Genomic DNA, 17,521 nt, shown 5'->3' on the forward strand with positions numbered 1-17,521 from the left:
ATCTTTAATTTATTTTAATATTACGGAAATAAGAATGCCGTAATACTTTAATTTGATTGTACAGAGAGATGTATTTTTAGATTATAATTATGTAAATACTGTAACAATCACTAGTGGACTAAATAAATAAATAAATGCCAGATGAGTTTAAGAAAATGAGGTAAGGAATTAGCTAAAAGACCAATCTATCACATGTATACTGGTTAGAATATGTGTAAAGTATATTCAAAGAGTTGTGTAAACTATTTCTACACGATACAATTGAAAATTGTTACGTTCATCCCCGGTCTCCCCTATAATGAAAGAAAAGAAAAAGTTGTTATTATTATAATCTTAAATGTGATAAAATTAACTAAAAAAATAATGTACTTACTCGGTATTGCTTTGAATTGTATTCGCCTTTGTCACAACCAGAACAAAGTACAGTATAGTAAATAGAAAAATACTAGAACTTTTTCGATACATTTTTAGGTAGTATGGATCGTGACGAATCAAGCACAAATGCTTTTTATATTACGAATGCCAAAGCCAAGTAAACAACTTATATCTTATTATTGTAATCTCAGTGATAATAGCCCAGTGATTACAAAGAAGAGGATAATAATCTTAATCATTAATTAATTTTTGATATAACCATGATTATCAATATCTACTTATATCTGAGTATATGTATGGGATGTCACGTTACTTTTACAAACCGACAAACATTTTAATTTAATGAACAATTAGATATTTTTCTTTTAAATAAAACACATAATAAAAATAAAACTATGTATTCAGTAAACAAACAAAATAATTACAGCAATCATGACGAAGACATCTATTGAGACCGCCATTTGTCCTTTATATCCCCTTTACATTTATATAATGTGTATTCATCATCATCAGATATTTATGATTGAGGTTTTATCTTGAAACCCATCAATATGATAGGCCCGTCTAACATTATTAAGCTTACGTACTAAAAAAATAAATATTTCATTTAAGTATTGAGCGATTCAAAACAAGTGGAGTTGAAGTTGGCAGTACAAAATGCAAATAGATCTTATGTGTAAAAAGGATTGCACTAAAACATATTATGCGGACTTTTTAGAAAGACCACCGAGCATTTTACTTCTTTGCTTTAACATGTGACCGTACAGGTAAGGGAAGAATGGTATGTAGAGTAACATGTAGAATATGAGGAAATAGTAATAATTAAATATAAAGTTCCATTTGTTGGGCATGGACACAGTGAACAATTGTTTCTCAGCTATTTCGTCCAGCGAATGATACATGCACAGCAGTTCTCCTGTTATACCCAGTGGATATAGAATAAGGAAAGTAGAGTATCTGAAAAGAATTTCATAATTTAAAACGTGACTCTATAGTTCGATATTTTCAATTCAAATTGAGATAAATATTATTATTATAAGGATTATTATTGGAGATAAGTTTTTACGATAATGTCTATTTAAATAAAACAATAACCCTGTTCTTTTATCATAGAACAGACAAAGGGTATGAAAACGTACCTATGTACAAACAAAACAAAAGTTCGTAATAAAAAATCACCTATTTCAACTACTGAATGAATTTAAATGAAACTGGGCCTGATTTGAGACCAAATACTAAGAGGGTTATAGGTTATATATACTTTTTGTTGCGAAAACTTAATCAGAAAGGGTTGAAAGTTTGTATAGAAAGTCCATCCATAATTCACAATGATTCTTACCTCAAGAATGTGAGTTGCTGTGGTACTGCTTTGACCAAATTAAGTGCATAATAAGCGTATCTGATTATTTCAGTTACGGACCAGGCGAAGAGGCACAGAGGAAGGCCTGGACTGACGGGCCCAGATTCAGTCGCCAATAAGACACCTCCCACTAAGAATACTCTGGAGTAAACTTGCATCAAGACAACAAACACACTGGAAGGAACTAGCCGGATTGCTGCGTGAAATACCTGAAATAAATGCGGCTACTTAGATCAACATTTAAGACTTTTTAAAGACGAATTCCTTTATATTTTATAACAGACGCCCCCGCAGATTCCCGAACCGTTGGGAATACGGGGATAAAATACGAGTATAGTCATCATCATCAGAGATAATGCAGGATTTTATTAGTAAAATATTTTTTCAAATCGGTCCAGTAGTTTCGGATCCTATTCAATTCAAACAAACGAAAAAATCTTTTCCCTTTACAATATTAGTGCGTATAGTTAGATTTTATAATTTATTTTAATTATTAAAGACCTACTAATTTGTAAATATTTATTTGTGTATAAAATGCTTAAAATAAAAAATCTTATCGTACAATAAACACAAAAAATAATTAAATATAATATTATTATAAATAATAAAATTATGTTACGTTTCCAAATCTTAAAAGCAAAGGGTATAAAAAATGTTAACAAAACGACCTATTACATAATGTAAATGTCTGTTTTGTTATTTAGTTAATTAGTAGTTTGAATATAAAACTTCTAGATGTATTGTATTCACAGATTGAGATGATCTAACTTATGAAATTAAGTTTTTATAACAGCTTCAAAGTTCATAAAATAATTTTTAAGCAACCTCAACAGATTAAGCAAAAAACAATCAAGTTTTCCTTAACTGTGTGGTTATCGCCATTAGTTACATTACATTTGAAACACATACATAAATATAAAATAATAATATAATGACAGAACGATAGGATATATTGTTTTTACTACAGACGATGACTTAGTAACTATACATTAATTAATTACACGTGTAAGTGAGGCCAAATTAAAAAGATCAGGTAGTTTAGAAATTATTAAAAAATGTTGCAAATATTGTTTGCAACATTGCAAGTTATGATTATGAATACAAGTATATTATATATACGAGTATATATTATGATGTTGACTTGATGGTATGTAATGACAGTTCTTTAGATTTCTTCAACAAAACCAAGCTATCATTCTACAACTAACAACTGTTTTAGAGTTCCCTGTAATCATTAATTAATAACGGTTGACACTCATGTTCAATGTAACTAAATATTTACTTAGCTTACCTCCAGTAATGCCGCATTTTGAAAAATAATCACTACCCATTTCATTTCATTCCAGTAACTATCTAATGTGCCACGATCTAAAAAATAAGCAGTTGACCAGACTAGTAAATATAGCCATCTGTAACAAATAATAATAATTAAATTAATGTTTGAAATTTAACTTTTTGAGCTAGCTAACGTTAATACATATTAAGGTAATAAATTGTTCCTTGCTGACGATATATTATATCACCAGACTATAATAGTATATGCTGATTTCTGATACTTTTAATATACTTCGCAATTCTGCGGGCCCTCGGTATTCTATACATTGCCTAGACATTGTAAAGAATAACATTATAATTATTAAAGATATACAGTGAACACAAGTTTAGTTTTAGCTGCGTAATTTAATATACACAAACCAAATAACTGAGCGATGTGCCTAGTTTTATAGCACATCTTCTGTTTTCTGAATTGGTAGTCAAGTCACTACGTTGTCGTTTAAAAAGATTGTGAACTAAGCAGACTATTCGAGATAATCGAATTTAATTTCTCAGCCAGCAGGGTAGTAGCCACCCTGCACAACATCTATAATGTAAAATATTGTTGACTATAGAACATAAAGGAGCTCCTATATCGAATACCTATTAACCGTACATGTACTTATATAGAATACCTATTAACCGTACATGTACTTTTCAAAAATACTTAGCATGAGTCAGGAAGGCAAGCTAAAAGTTACTCGTATTTCCATTAATTATTATGCATTTATTTAAATTTTTGTTGAACCATTGGGTTTACTCAAAGTAACGATGACAAGGTAAATACAACACTTGCGATACAATACTTATACTCGTACTTACCTGTAACTCGATTATGTTAACTATTGGATTTACTATTGGTTTAGACTTTAGAGCCTGTGATGACCAGATCGTCGTCATTCTATAAAAGCTAAAAGTTTAGACTTAGAGCATGCTATTGGGAGGGCCCCTTAATTATTAAAGTACAAGTACTTGCGGCTGTTACTTTGCAAAGTCACCACAGTTCAAATCAAATTCCATAGTTGCCTACCGTAGGTACGTAACTATGGTAGGAACATATACTGCTACACTTTCAGCAATTTTATTATAATCTGACGAAAATCTAAGCATTACAGGCCCTCAATTATATCAGAAGTCATACATGACATTTTCATAATATTTCCGTGATAAAAAAAATCCATCTACACAATAGGTAAATACTGATAATATTATGCTTTGTGTTAGATACCTACTTAAATTTAATTTAAATATACGAGTAGTGGGGTTTTAAGTCGAGTCAAAGAACTTGGAAGGTCGTAACCTTCGTAGTTACTTATTTTTACGATCACATATATACTTTTTATTTCACACATATGTTTATCAGGTACATACTTTAGTACATCATTTAAAAAACAGCCATTAAGTAACCTAGACGCCTAGGCCAGGCGCTATGAGGTATTGAGGATGCATATCGAGAACCACATTCTGTTTACAGTTTTGAACTCAGAAAAACATGCAGATTTTATACGATTCTACATGTTGCCAGGAGGTCTTTTAGTCCATTCTTCAAAACAAGCAGCAACCAGGTAAAATGACATTTCAGTGACAACGACTGTAATTAATAATCGTACTATAGTGCATTTTTTAAGAATTAGGAGGTACTTGTTTTTAACAATTTTGAGTTTTTATTAATAGACTGGCTACTGTAGTCTACTTACTGTCGCAATAAAAATTGGATATTCTTAATACTTAAAATTAGCAATAAAACTGATACAAAGCATTTGTTTAGTCCATATACCTACTCAATCTACACCAAAGGGGATAAGGGGATATGGTGTAACAAAATAATGGACCAACAAACCTCCTGGCAACATGCAGAATCGTAATGTGCATGCTTTTCTGAGTTCAAAACTGTAAACAGAAAGCGCTCCTCGATTTTTGCACACTCCCACCCTAACAGCGCCTGGTCTTAACTGCCTTTTTGAGATAATGTTCACATTTCAAAATGTAAGTAAGTAGGTATATATTTGCGACAATCGACACTAATTTTCCTTGACACTAATTTAACCGTGAGAAGCAACATCGGATAAAAAAAATAATAGGTATGTAGGTTATTTTACTTACCTATGTAGCTAATTAGTCAATGTGTTGAAAATACTTTTAATGAACTTATCTGAATTAAAATGTATTTGTACAGAAAGATTATTATTATTCTAAATACATGTTAAGTGTTTCAAAAGGAGTCCTTTTAAAGTTAACTTCCATAAATTAGTTTCTTCCAAATAGTCAAATGTAAACTAAGAATTTAAACTGAAATTAACGAATTTGCATTTGTGAATTCTCATTAGGTGGACGATATTACCTACGGTTAACTACTTGTATCTAGGTACTATTATGTATTTTGCGGTTAAACACGTATTCCGCTAGAGTTGACAGATCTTTGAAAGATGCGCGGAAACACGCTGCCTGTGTGGTCTTACAAATTATAAGTCTCGGTGCCTCAACTTAGAGTTGGACCAAGTCCTACCTACCAACAGCCCGTAAATCCACACGCAAGCAAGTGTTACGTAGCATAGTCGATAGTCCTTACTATTAATACAGTAAATAAGTATATTTATTTACTAAATATTTATTTACTGTGCTATTAATTTAAGGAACTGTTTGTAACACTATTACCTAGGTACCATTTGTCACGGTTTAGGAATGCCTAATGGGAAAAGTGAAACATTTTAATTTTAAATGTATTGCAAGAAAAAAAGGCTTCAAAATTAGAACAACCACAATTTTAGATGTGAGCTTAAAAGACCCACAACCAATGTCGCAAAGCGTTCATCGCGCGAGTTAACTTAATATAAGCAACCAAATTGTAGGTTACTATAGTTAATGACTGTTTTCACTAGGCGTGGTCAACTTTCAAAGTTAAACTCAACATATTACCTACTAGAGGCTGGTAAAGTAGCTTTCACTCTCAGTTATAAAAACATACGTCATGTAACATTTCCGTAGGATTGCAGAGGTAGGTATGAGTTGTATTTAATGCGGGATCTCAGAAAAGTGACCTACTTTAGGTACTAATAATAACAATAATCAGAGCGAGGCATATACATATTTATAAGAAGTACCTACGCATCATTAACACAACTAAGAGCTGAACTATTAAATCAGCTAATCCGAATGATGTTTTAGAGATATTGTATGGAGTGGTGTGCACTTATAAGATCCACAAACGCCCTTCTTACCCTGAGGACTAATTTTTCTTTTTGTACTTATTGAGCATGTACCCTAGCTAAAAACCTTGTACATGCTACTGGAGATGTGGTACTGGAGAAGAATGCTTTGTAATCAAGAGAGAGGGCTTAGAACCAATACATCAATGTTGAAATAACTTAACATCTTGAAGAGACTAAGTACCTATACACTGCCTTTTGAGGAACTTTGAGTACTTTGGCCAAATTGCCAGGAGAGGAGATTAGTTGTTATCACTGGTAAAGTGGTAGTATGTAGCCTGATGTGTTCGGCTGATCAAATCTGCACCACTCTTAATACAAAAGTGCATTGTATTAAGAGTGGTGGTGGAGTTAATCTATGAGTTAACAGACTGGTAAGTGGTGCTCTGTATCACAACCAATTTCCCAACTCTGGGCTACTAATGAAAATTTTATAGAAAGCAAGCCTGAATATTTCACAGCCAGATCGATGTGTACTGTTTACCAACAAACAAATTAAAAACAAAGGTAAAAAATGCATGACATTTCATGACTTATTTATTTGAAATTATGTACTGTTTGTTTATAATGTGTTATTATTCAAATTTATTTTCAAGAGACTAAGAACAAGTTAATTATAATTATTAATAGGTGTGAAATTACTAACCGTATTTCTACTTTGTTTATAAAAACATAACTCAGAAAACCTATGTTTTTAAACATACAATACATAAGTATTCTAGCCAAGCATGTTAAAATGAAAACTAATTAAATAAAGACATTAAGTAGGTACAATTGTCAATTTGTATTGGTATTAGGTATCAAATAAAACATAAACTGGATAGAATAGATAAGATAGAAGAAAACAACTCACCTGATTATAGTCTAACAACTGAAACTGTTAGATAGAGCTATATTTATCAACAGTAATATTTCAAAGGCTCTGGACTATTGTAGTACCCACATCTGCACTAATTGGAGCAGAACAGGAATATTGGTCATATTTAAAAGACATGACAGAAATTCTTATATATAATATGAAACACTCATTGTCTTTATTCTACTATACAGACTTATGTCAATTGTATTCAAAAACTTTAATTAAGCCTATCTGTAAGTCACTCAACTGACCACTGACTGCAAGCAATCCAATTGCTTCTATTACAATCTGGCACCCTATAAATTAATCTCATCTACCCTCATAAAGACAAACAAGAAAAAGTATTAATATTCCAAATAAGCATAGAATTAAGTAGAAAATGCCTCAAGGCATTATGTTTTGCCTTTGTCCCAACATTGTTTTATCCAATAAAGTATAGGTACAAATAAACAAACAAACAAAAGGTTTGAAAAGTAGGTAGGTGCAATAAATAGAGCAATAATGTGTGAAAATTAAACCTAGAACCTTTCGGATTTGAGTACACATCCCAAACCAAGTTCAAGAACGAAAATGCTAGTTATAAAGTTAATTAAATTAACATAATAAATTTTTCATTAATTTCATTAAATAATTTACATACAGTTACACAAATAACTTGTCCTGATTTACAATAACCAAAACTGGTTACCCTACGACATATTTAAAATAAACAAACTCACAATAATATCATACAGAAATACCATGATTGCAGAAAATCAATATAATTATGTTCACGCTATACTTAATACATTTTTTATTTACTAGGTATATATTTTTTACTTACCCCAACGTTTGAATACCGTTATACGCAAGAAGGTATGATTTTCCCAAAAACGATAGTTCTGTTGGTTTAGATTTCTTCACAGAACCAGCAGACATTTTAACTACTCAATTAAATAAAACTATTCTAAAACTAAACGGTAAACCCAACTACATGCACCGTAATAAGTTTTATACTAATAAACTTTTGAATTTTCTATTGAACTGTTTACGTCACAAGGTCACAACTTTACAATAAAAAAGACAACCACAGACCACAAATGAAGCAGACCTCTGACTCAGAACAAAGCTTTGTGCTGGTTAGAAATTTTGTATGTGTGTATAAAAATGTCATTCATAAATTTCTCGGACCTCTCTTTTACACTTGGGAAAAAATTAAATGTGGGGGGAAAGTCCTATTCTAATTCAACACATGCATATAAATCGTAGTAAAATTAGGGATGTGCAAAAATCGTAATTAGAGAAATTAGTGCTGAACACACACACTTGTTGAAGATTTTTTAATGTACCGATTTTAGAAATTTCCGGTTTTCTCTTACACTACTAGTGCACCTAAATTTATAATTACTTGTTAGATTTTAAGGAAAAGAAAAGCCTTTAATATATTTAAATCTATTTATTTTGTTATTGTCTGTTAATTGTGTAGTGACTCTACCACCGGTTCGGAAGGCAGAAGAGCCGGCAAGAAACTCAGTGGTTGCTCTTTTGAAGTTGTCGTTTGAAGACAACTGACAAATCCAATCAAGTAAACTGTCAGCACCAAGTCTGCACACTGTCAGTGTCAATGTCAAATTGGCAAGTGCAAATGTCCAGCATTACTATTAATCTGTGTGTCCAGCAGTGTACAGCCAACCCTTTGACTATTTAGACTATGGAACTGTTTCGCACTCAAATTCACCAACAAAAAAGTCTGTCGTTTTTTGAGGGGGACGAGGTAAACTCACTCATCGAAAATATTTAACACCATTAAATATATTCTGTGTCCATGCATTGCACACAACTATAAATTTGACTCGCAAATACACACACGCTTATTTTTTAATGGCATAAAAAAACGGCCAAAAACTTGTAGTTTAATAATAGATGGAGTAACGTTTCATTTGAAAGTATTTATACCTTAATTTTATCAAATTTGTAATAAAAACAATTTATAAAAAGAATCGATCCTTTTGACGATACAGCCAAACATCGATCAGTAATCGAATATTCTATGTAATTAATCTGTGGATAGTCTAAGCAATGTGTTTGTAAGTCAAATTTATAGTTGTGTGTAGTGTATTTACCATAGACTTAGAATTATTATATATCTATGGTATTTACATAAAAAAAATTTAATGGTGAGTTTACCTCGTCCCCCTCAAAAAACGACAGACAATTATTTTGTTCGTGAATTTGAGTGCGATGCATCTCCATTTTTTAATTCCTCTATGACTTAGACTCAGAACTGAACACCACTTTTAGAAGGCGTACAGACTACTTTGGTATTTTAGTCGAGTACGAACAATTTTTGGATTTACCGCCCAAAAATCATTCGTACTCGACTAAAATACCAATGTAGTCTGAACTAGGCCATAAAGAAATAAAAAAAAAGACCATTTAACATTGAGAAAAAATTACTCTATAATTACATTATTTAAGCTATATTTTCTAAAGCTCAATGAAGTTAGAACTCAGGGTTGTAAACCCTGTTTTGCTGTTTATAAAAAAGATACGGCCAGCACAGACATCAAATAGCGTCAAGTAAAGATTGCCAGGTTTGAATTTTAAAAAGTAAGTTTTTTGCTAAATAGAATTGAGCTTGTTTGTTAAGTTTTACTGTGTGCAAAAGTAAGAACATTATATTCTGCTTTATTGGAACAATATTTAAATGGACTTGTTTTTTAATTGATCTTAGAAATTAATTTCCTGACTGACACCTGACAGTAGGACAGCAGTGTCAAGGAATTTATATATTACTACTGGCAAGATAAAATCTTTCTTTCAATCCGATTTGCTTGCGACTACGGAGGTAAGAGGCAGAACATTTTAATTTGAAGTGAAATTTAAACTGTATTTATTTGTAAACGACTAAAATTTTCGTATACTTTAAATTACATTATTTGTTTCAGTATTTCAGAGTAATCTCTGTATTGAAATTCCACAATGGTTGCCGCTAAGAAACAGGTACGCAACAGCAACACGTGTTTTGTTGTAGCAGGATTTGGACTTGTGGCATGATTATTTGATATTTATTTTGAATAATCTCCTTTAATTACTAGTCCTATATTATTCATGTTACTCGATAGGCTCGCTTATTGTGTAGTTTGCGGGGTTGAGGATGTAACTTACATTTTTTTTTGAGGTTATCAAAATATTCATAACGATCTATGAATAGGTTTAATTAGCTGATTTGGATTCCTTAGTAATAATCGTTGCTTGAATTTTTAATAGTGACTAAACTCCTAATAACCATTACAATTTTTCATGTTTTTCAATTATTATTTCTGTTTGTGTTGTGGTAATATCGAAAGTGGTCTAAAGTCCTGTATCAGTTCCTTGTAATAGTTAAGCTTTGATTAAGTTCAATTTATATTAAATAAGTATGTTTTAATTAGATAGAAGTGATCAATTCATTAATTTTTTAATTCAATTACAGAAAAAGACTATCGAGTCTATAAACTCCAGATTGGCTCTGGTAATGAAATCTGGCAAATACTGTTTGGGATACAAGCAGACTCTCAAAACCCTGCGCCAGGGCAAGGCTAAGCTGGTTATCATTGCCAAAAATGCACCACCACTAAGGTGAGACTACTGAGAAGTAGAGTTCCCTTTATCATTTTGTCAATGGGAAGCATATGGAGTCCGCGGACAAAGAAGTATGGATTTCCTTGATTAAATTTAGTAAAATTCTGTACCTTATGTTATCATTTAAATATTTTATTATTTCAAAATGTTCTGTAAAAAATCATGGTAAAGAAGTATTTTACTGAGTTTAATATTTACTATGGGAACCCTATGGAGTAGTCTGAATCCATTTGCTTTTACTTGGCAGGTGAGAAATTTAATTTATATTAAGTTATAGATATATTAGTCTAATAACATGCAGTTTTTGACTTTTCGGAACATAGTGTGTTTAGCTGCGATACCAGATTTAGATATCAGTGGTAACATAGAGGTGCGGTGCCAGGGCATCACTCTATGTGTGCCTCCCTCCCACCTGTAGTCTCCTCATTACGTATGTACCTGTGCATAGCAACAATACCTGCAGCTGATTTCCCAGATGTCATAAAGATTGTATCTGACTATAATTTGTATTATTGTCTTAAAAGTATACTAAAAGAAACCTGCAAATGCCTGTATGAAGACCAAATGAAAAATTATAAAGATTCTGTATTAGTGACTCTGTTCCAAAAGGATACCTTTCTTTCAGATATTATTCTCTGTTTTTGTTGTTTAAATCTATTAAAAAGAATATGAGAGATAATCCTCTTTTATAGATCAAGTATCAGGCAGTATTTTGTATTATCTCAAAGGAAAGAAAAGTTGCAAAGCTTCTCTTATTTACTATTAACTTCATAACTTTTATGTGAAATCTACAAAACTACATGAAAATCTATTTAGTTGTTTGAAAACAGATAGATATAGGGTTTGCTTTATCATAGTGATTAGGCTTAGCTTGGCTCAACAATTCTAGACTTATCATTAAGATTATCATCATTGCTCACCATCAGGCATGATTGTAGTCAAGTGCAAGCCTATCCAAGATAAAAAAAGACAGCAGAAGGAAGATCTTGTATAAAGTCTTTATATCCAGTCTCAGGCAACAGCTTGTCTATAATTTAATTTATGTGAAAATGGTTGATGTTAAACTTATCCCAAAATGTGTTGAAAATTTCTTCCCTTTACAATTTCTTTTGCCTCCTACATGTTTTAATAATATTTTTAATTGCAGGAAATCTGAAATAGAGTACTATGCACTGTTAGCAAAAACAGGAGTACATCACTACAGTGGCAACAACATTGAGTTGGGCACAGCTTGCGGAAGGTACTACAGGGTGTGCACATTAGCCATCACAGACCCTGGAGACTCTGACATCATTACAACCTTGCCAGAGGCGACAGCTTAGATTATTAAACTAGGTGTATTTTAAAAAAAGTCTTTTATTTCCAATATGCCTTACATAAAAAACTTAAATAATTAAAAAATAATTCATTAACTGAACATGTTTTCACACATAGCTAACCCATTTGTAACGAATCGTAAATCTATGAGCTAACCTAAGATATACATGGCTCATATCTAGAGTTTACTGAAGGGTTGCTATGAAGTGATTATTCATAAGGTGTTGTTTAAGATAATTTTTAGAACTTCTTCCAATAGTACCTTTATAGTTATATACTAAATCAATTTTTATTAAAATTAATAAACGGAAAATAATGATGTGACAACATTGAGTTGACTAACAACATATTGGTCTCAATTATTAAATTATATCAAAATTGGTTCAGCCCTTTAGCAGTAAAAACACCACATCTTTAACATTCATGGTACCCAGTATTGTCTATTTAGTAATGTTTATTAATGCTACTGAGAAGCATAGCTGTTTCATTCAAAATGGGTATGGTTATATGGTCACTCTATGTAAATAATTGCAGGACATCTAACTTTTTAAAATAAAACAGTGATTTAAATTCATTTTTATTATGTTGAAAATAGACCCACATTTGACAAGCCTTCAGACTCTTTATCGGACAAAGGGACTAGCATAGAACCAGGGACTGGTGGTTGCATTTCTAAGTCTCTTAGATCATTTACTTTTATTTTCAAATTGCTCCGTAACTTGTTAATGTCAATGTTGAGTTGTTTTTGATCTGCTTCCAACAGTGCTACAGTATCACTCAGGTTGTGTTTCACCAAAACAGAACCTACTGTCACCCAGCACTTTGTTTGACAGGCTTTGTTAATATCTCTAAGGGCTTCACGATTCTGATTTCTTCTTTTGTCTAAGAGTACAATTTCACGTTTATCGGTTATAATTTCTTCAGCTAACTTTTCTATTGAAATCAAATACTTTAAAACTTTGGTTTGATTATCCATATTTATAAATCCTTAACCTCTAAAGTCTATATACATCTAAAGTTTAAACTCTACTCTATGACTACCTATGTCAAAACAATAACAAAAATCACAGACAAAGAATATGTATTCCAAGGAGAAGAAGACGTGAAGGTAAATACCATAGAGTAGTATAATGTCGGCCGGGGCCTAATTGTCTAACGGACTTCATTGATCGTAAAGTTCATACGATCGGCTACGATCAACGATCAATCGTAACTTTACATTGGTATTGTCTAATTTAGTTCATTATATGAAGACCGGATGGTGAACGATGAACTGAAATCATTCATGAAGATTGCGTATTGTTTATGCAAAACGATAGTGAAACTATCGTTAATAATATTATCAAATTTATGTCAAACTCCATAATAATGCATATATTTTAACAAAGTTTTATGTCTTTTGTTTAAAACATTAAAGAAGCATTAAATTTCACGACAAATATCTACTATTGAAGACAATAGCGTGAGAAAATGGTACATGCAACTCAAGTAACAAAACGCAATTAACGAATTTAACCAAGGGCTATTTGGACTATTTGGTAATCTCCCTGTTGTCTGTGTAGGCTAGTGTCAAAATAACGGGGTATCCTATTAGTCTGTGGTGAAACATAGCATATTAATATCCTGTGGATTAGAAATTTAAATTTTATAAACAAAACAAAGTTTTTATTTTTCAGGTTTTAAAGAGAATTTAGAAATTGAGCAAAGTTTTACTAAATTATAGTGATCTTAGGAGCAAAGTTTACTTCGTTTGTGTTATTGTTAATCAAAAATATAAAAGAAAAACTACCTCTATCTAATTTTGTCGATGTCCATTTCTTAAGAAGTTTCTCATTAAAACAACCCTTAACTCAGGCAAGGCAGGGCTAAGGTGGTTAGCGTAACTACGAGTGGTTAACTTAAAGTTAGCCAACTGAAGAACAATCAACAATGCCCGATTAATAAGTGATCGCGCTGCTTGTCTACTACATGTCCCTGCACTAGTTAGTTAGTTAGCACTAGCAGTAATTTCTTTGTTGGGAAGTATTTAGCACATCCGGGCTGCGCAAAAGGAGAGGGTGGGCATTTCCTCTGTCTTTTAGAAAAGTCCGCATGTTATTTTTATCCCAGTGTTAATCTCTAAGTCTCGTATGAATCGGCACTAATATACATAGGTTTACCTAAGTGTGTGATGAGTGACTTCACAAACAGACTTATTATTAAAGGATTTGAACAGTTCTCTAGCTCTTTAGGGTGTTTTATTCCTTCACCAGCCAACAACAGTGTCATAATTACAATGGGTTTGCAGAGTTAGTTTATCTAGGCATTTAGATATACCATTCAAAATCCTCTACTGAGAGCAAAATGTTACTGTTTTATTTTATTTTTTATTCTTTACAAGTTAAACTGAAAATCCACAACCCTTTCAGTTGCTACACATCATCACACCGGAATGCTAAATCGCTTGGCCGTATGTCTCAATTGGTCCAGCCGGGGATCAAACACAGGACCTTCGGAACATTAATTATCATTAACATCTGATAGTGGTATATTAACACCATAACTACCAATCCACATTGGAGCAGGTTTTTTTTTATTCTTTACAAGTTAGCCCTTGACTACAATCTCACCTGATGGTAAGTGATGATGTAATCTAAGATGGTAACGGGCTAACTTGTTAGGAGTAGTAAGACAATCCACACCCCTTTTGGTTTCTACATGGCATCGTACCGGAATGCTAAATCGCTTAGTGGTAGGTCTTTGCCAGTAAGGTGGTAACTGGCCGAAGCCTTCCACCAGCCAGACCTAGACCAATTGAGAAAACCTCAATCGGCCCAGCCAGGGATTAAACCCAGGACACCACTGCTAATGTTTTCCTCTCAAAGATTCTATCTAACTTTTAGTATGAAATATTAATTGTTTTTTTTAATTTCAGACTAAATTGATTATTATGAACAGATCATTATGATGATCCACTGATATTGACTCAAAGACATGAAGATGAGTGCTTTGACAACAAGACTGACTAGCTGAGCCAGTTTAAGAAAAATGTGGTGTGTGTGTGTGTCTAATTCCAGGAGCTCTCTATGTCAGCCATCCATCTATATTCTTACTCATTTTTGTTAATTATAAAATAAATTTGATTATTTAGTATGTAACTTCATTGTACCTATCCTGCTAGCTGTTAGAAAGATAGCATCTGTAATAATTTATTTACGGTAAAACATATTTATAAATAAACATGCTTTAACATTTAAGTATGGCCAATATGTTGTCAAGTACAGTGGGCAGGGCTGAATCCATGATCCCTCAGTGTCTAGTCTGGCCCCTTTATGGAGTAGCTAGTTAGGCTTTAGCAGATTTATATTCTAATTTGGTAAAACTCGTTTTTCTGATTTAAGAAAATATACTAATCATCAAAACAGTGTCTGCAAGTACTGTACAGGCCTACTGTTTGGATGAGAAGTATATATTTGATTATTTTTAAGCTTTGTGGTTTCAGGGTTTAAAAAATGTCTAACTGAAAGTCTATGTTTACTGTATTTATTATTATTATAATAAATGAACTTAAAAAATCTTTTTTTTATAAACTTCCAACCCCTATTTCACCCTCAGAGGTGTCATTTTCATAATTCTTAGAATACTAGTAGTCAAGATACTGTAATAAAAAGATACAGTTTGTGAGATTGTAGGGGTAAACACGGGACCTACTGAACCCAAGAACCCACTGTTGAAGATTATTTTACCAATAAAAATCCACATTTGAGTATTATAGGCCATGTATTCCTTCCCACGGGAACAGGAATTATGTGGGTGAAACTGCAGGGGGGTGAACATACACAGGTATTATAAATGTATTTTTTACAACTACACTTTTTTGAATAATTTATTTAATTATTGTAATGGTAAAAAAAATATTAATAGTAAAATGTTAAACTGAAAGCTTTAGTTTTGGAAAAGACTACAAAAAACAAACTCAGCGAAGTAAGTATTCTTTTATTTTCAAATATCATCAGCATTTCACAATCTATGCAAATATTTTGATAATACACACACATTTATGATTTGACCAGATAACAGGGTCATCAGTACAATGTCCTATCAGCTAAAAGCCATTGCCATCTATTCTTCAGCACACCAATATGTTATTCCACTGTATTGCAGGTGCTTTTTGCAATATTGGAGTCTGCAGTTATAGGGCATATTCCAAATATCCTGTAAAGCAAAATTGTTAATATTAAGCATATTATAAAATACACACATCAACATTTAGTCTCAATGTAAGTGTAGTTTGTGTACTAAGATAATATAGCAGACAGACAAGCTTCGCTTTGACTCATTCCCTATTCCTATCCTATTTTACTCCCACCCATTGGCTTATCTACTATTATTTCCTATATTCCTATTCGGTAGCTCAGAATCCTACGATTCTTAGGGTGGGCATGCAACAATGGAAAATGTAAATGTACCTATGAGCGATGACAAAAGAGTTCGTTCGCCATAATCATAATTTTAAAAATGAAATTCGATTCCTTTTTGCTTAATAACCAGCAAACTAAACCACACACATAGGCCCTGGAACACAGATCCCAACACATTGGATACAACAACATGCAAGATGTCGCAGAAATCTAAAACATGGTATGGTATTAAATATCGTAGGTAGTGAGTTTATGTCGCTCTATGGACTTATCGTCTCTTTCTCTGGTACGTCCAAAGAAAGTGTGTGTAAGAAGACATTGGATGCTGGAAGAAAGATGCTGTTTGATCCCCAGTTCTTGGAGGAGTGAGACTGTGTCCAGGATATGCAAGCATTCTTCTTCAACACATTTCTAGAGCGTGTATATTCTTTTTCTCACTTCTCTCAGAGTCCAAGTCTCAGCATCCTATATAAATCGATTAATAGCACTCAATTAACTTCATTGTTTTGACTTTATAGGTTCATTGCAAAGAATATATTATTTATTACTCTTTTTATCAGAGTTCATTGTTTACAAACAAAACACTTCGCAAAGTTTCGTCCTAAAAATGCTAACTGTGGACGGGGAGACTGAATTGAGAGATTTAGAATGGAAAAAAATATTAATTTTAGATATTTAATAAAATATAAATTATTATTTTGGAATTTTGGACATCCACAATTTGTCCGTTTTACGATCAAAGGTGACTCAAGACCCATCGTAAGTTTTTGACATGAGCCATGAACATAAAACTTTACACAATTCGAAGACAATCGCAAATAACTGTCAAATCTTAACAAATCATTCACTCTTCGTATAAAAATAACGATCTAATCGTAATGAACTAACTATGCCCAACCGATGGCTTTCCATTGGCTTACACAATCCGAAATAGCCGTTTGACAAGTAAAAACGTACGATTTTAACTGTCAAATTCAATCGTTTGCGTTAGACAATTAGGCCCCAGGTTTGTTTACAAGATTTTGCAATTCTAAAAAAAGTAAAAACGAACCTCAAATTGGGAAGTAAATATACAAAAATGTTGGAC

The 17,521-nt window shown here is 32.3% G+C and overlaps 3 protein-coding genes and 1 long non-coding RNA gene across 4 annotated transcripts; 1 reads left to right on the forward strand and 3 right to left on the reverse strand.

Annotated features, from left to right (window-relative positions):
- Positions 1 to 757: 757 nt before the first annotated feature.
- On the reverse strand, positions 758 to 8,187 carry LOC112043306 (very-long-chain (3R)-3-hydroxyacyl-CoA dehydratase hpo-8). The gene is made up of 4 exons (XM_024078642.2): positions 7,938 to 8,187; positions 3,027 to 3,144; positions 1,715 to 1,944; positions 758 to 1,332 (listed from the first exon to the last, which is right to left on the reverse strand). The coding sequence occupies exons 1-4, from the start codon at positions 8,030 to 8,032 to the stop codon at positions 1,077 to 1,079; spliced, it is 699 nt and encodes a 232-aa protein (XP_023934410.2). The 5' UTR covers positions 8,033 to 8,187; the 3' UTR covers positions 758 to 1,076.
- Positions 8,188 to 9,842: 1,655 nt separating this feature from the next.
- Positions 9,843 to 12,068, forward strand: LOC112043308 (60S ribosomal protein L30). Its single transcript, XM_024078644.2, has 4 exons — positions 9,843 to 9,941; positions 10,042 to 10,096; positions 10,569 to 10,714; positions 11,865 to 12,068. The coding sequence occupies exons 2-4, from the start codon at positions 10,076 to 10,078 to the stop codon at positions 12,037 to 12,039; spliced, it is 342 nt and encodes a 113-aa protein (XP_023934412.1). The 5' UTR covers positions 9,843 to 9,941; positions 10,042 to 10,075; the 3' UTR covers positions 12,040 to 12,068.
- Positions 12,069 to 12,598: 530 nt separating this feature from the next.
- LOC112043307 (p53 and DNA damage-regulated protein 1) lies at positions 12,599 to 13,077 on the reverse strand. Its single transcript, XM_024078643.2, has one exon. The coding sequence runs from the start codon at positions 13,008 to 13,010 to the stop codon at positions 12,615 to 12,617; it is 396 nt and encodes a 131-aa protein (XP_023934411.1). The 5' UTR covers positions 13,011 to 13,077; the 3' UTR covers positions 12,599 to 12,614.
- Positions 13,078 to 15,989: 2,912 nt separating this feature from the next.
- Positions 15,990 to 17,434, reverse strand: LOC128198069 (uncharacterized). The gene is made up of 2 exons (XR_008250810.1): positions 16,483 to 17,434; positions 15,990 to 16,228 (listed from the first exon to the last, which is right to left on the reverse strand). It is a non-coding gene; the product is annotated as an uncharacterized LOC128198069 (long non-coding RNA).
- Between the last annotated feature and the right edge of the window lie 87 nt (positions 17,435 to 17,521).

This window comes from Bicyclus anynana, chromosome 4 (assembly GCF_947172395.1).
Source record: "Bicyclus anynana chromosome 4, ilBicAnyn1.1, whole genome shotgun sequence".
In the NCBI taxonomy this organism is placed as follows: Eukaryota; Metazoa; Arthropoda; class Insecta; order Lepidoptera; family Nymphalidae; genus Bicyclus; species Bicyclus anynana.

Excerpts from the sequence above, each read along its gene's own strand:
- LOC112043307 (XM_024078643.2), bottom strand. The coding sequence starts at position 13,010 with ATGGATAATCAAACCAAAGTTTTAAAGTATTTGATTTCAATAGAAAAG.
- LOC112043308 (XM_024078644.2), top strand. The coding sequence starts at position 10,076 with ATGGTTGCCGCTAAGAAACAG. Across the intron at positions 10,097-10,568 it reads TGGTTGCCGCTAAGAAACAG|AAAAAGACTATCGAGTCTAT; the intron begins GTACGCAACAGC and ends ATTCAATTACAG. Across the intron at positions 10,715-11,864 it reads AAAAATGCACCACCACTAAG|GAAATCTGAAATAGAGTACT; the intron begins GTGAGACTACTG and ends TTTTAATTGCAG.
- LOC112043306 (XM_024078642.2), bottom strand. The coding sequence starts at position 8,032 with ATGTCTGCTGGTTCTGTGAAGAAATCTAAACCAACAGAACTATCGTTT. Across the intron at positions 1,945-3,026 it reads AAAATGCGGCATTACTGGAG|GTATTTCACGCAGCAATCCG; the intron begins GTAAGCTAAGTA and ends CATTTATTTCAG. Across the intron at positions 1,333-1,714 it reads CAGCAACTCACATTCTTGAG|ATACTCTACTTTCCTTATTC; the intron begins GTAAGAATCATT and ends AATTCTTTTCAG.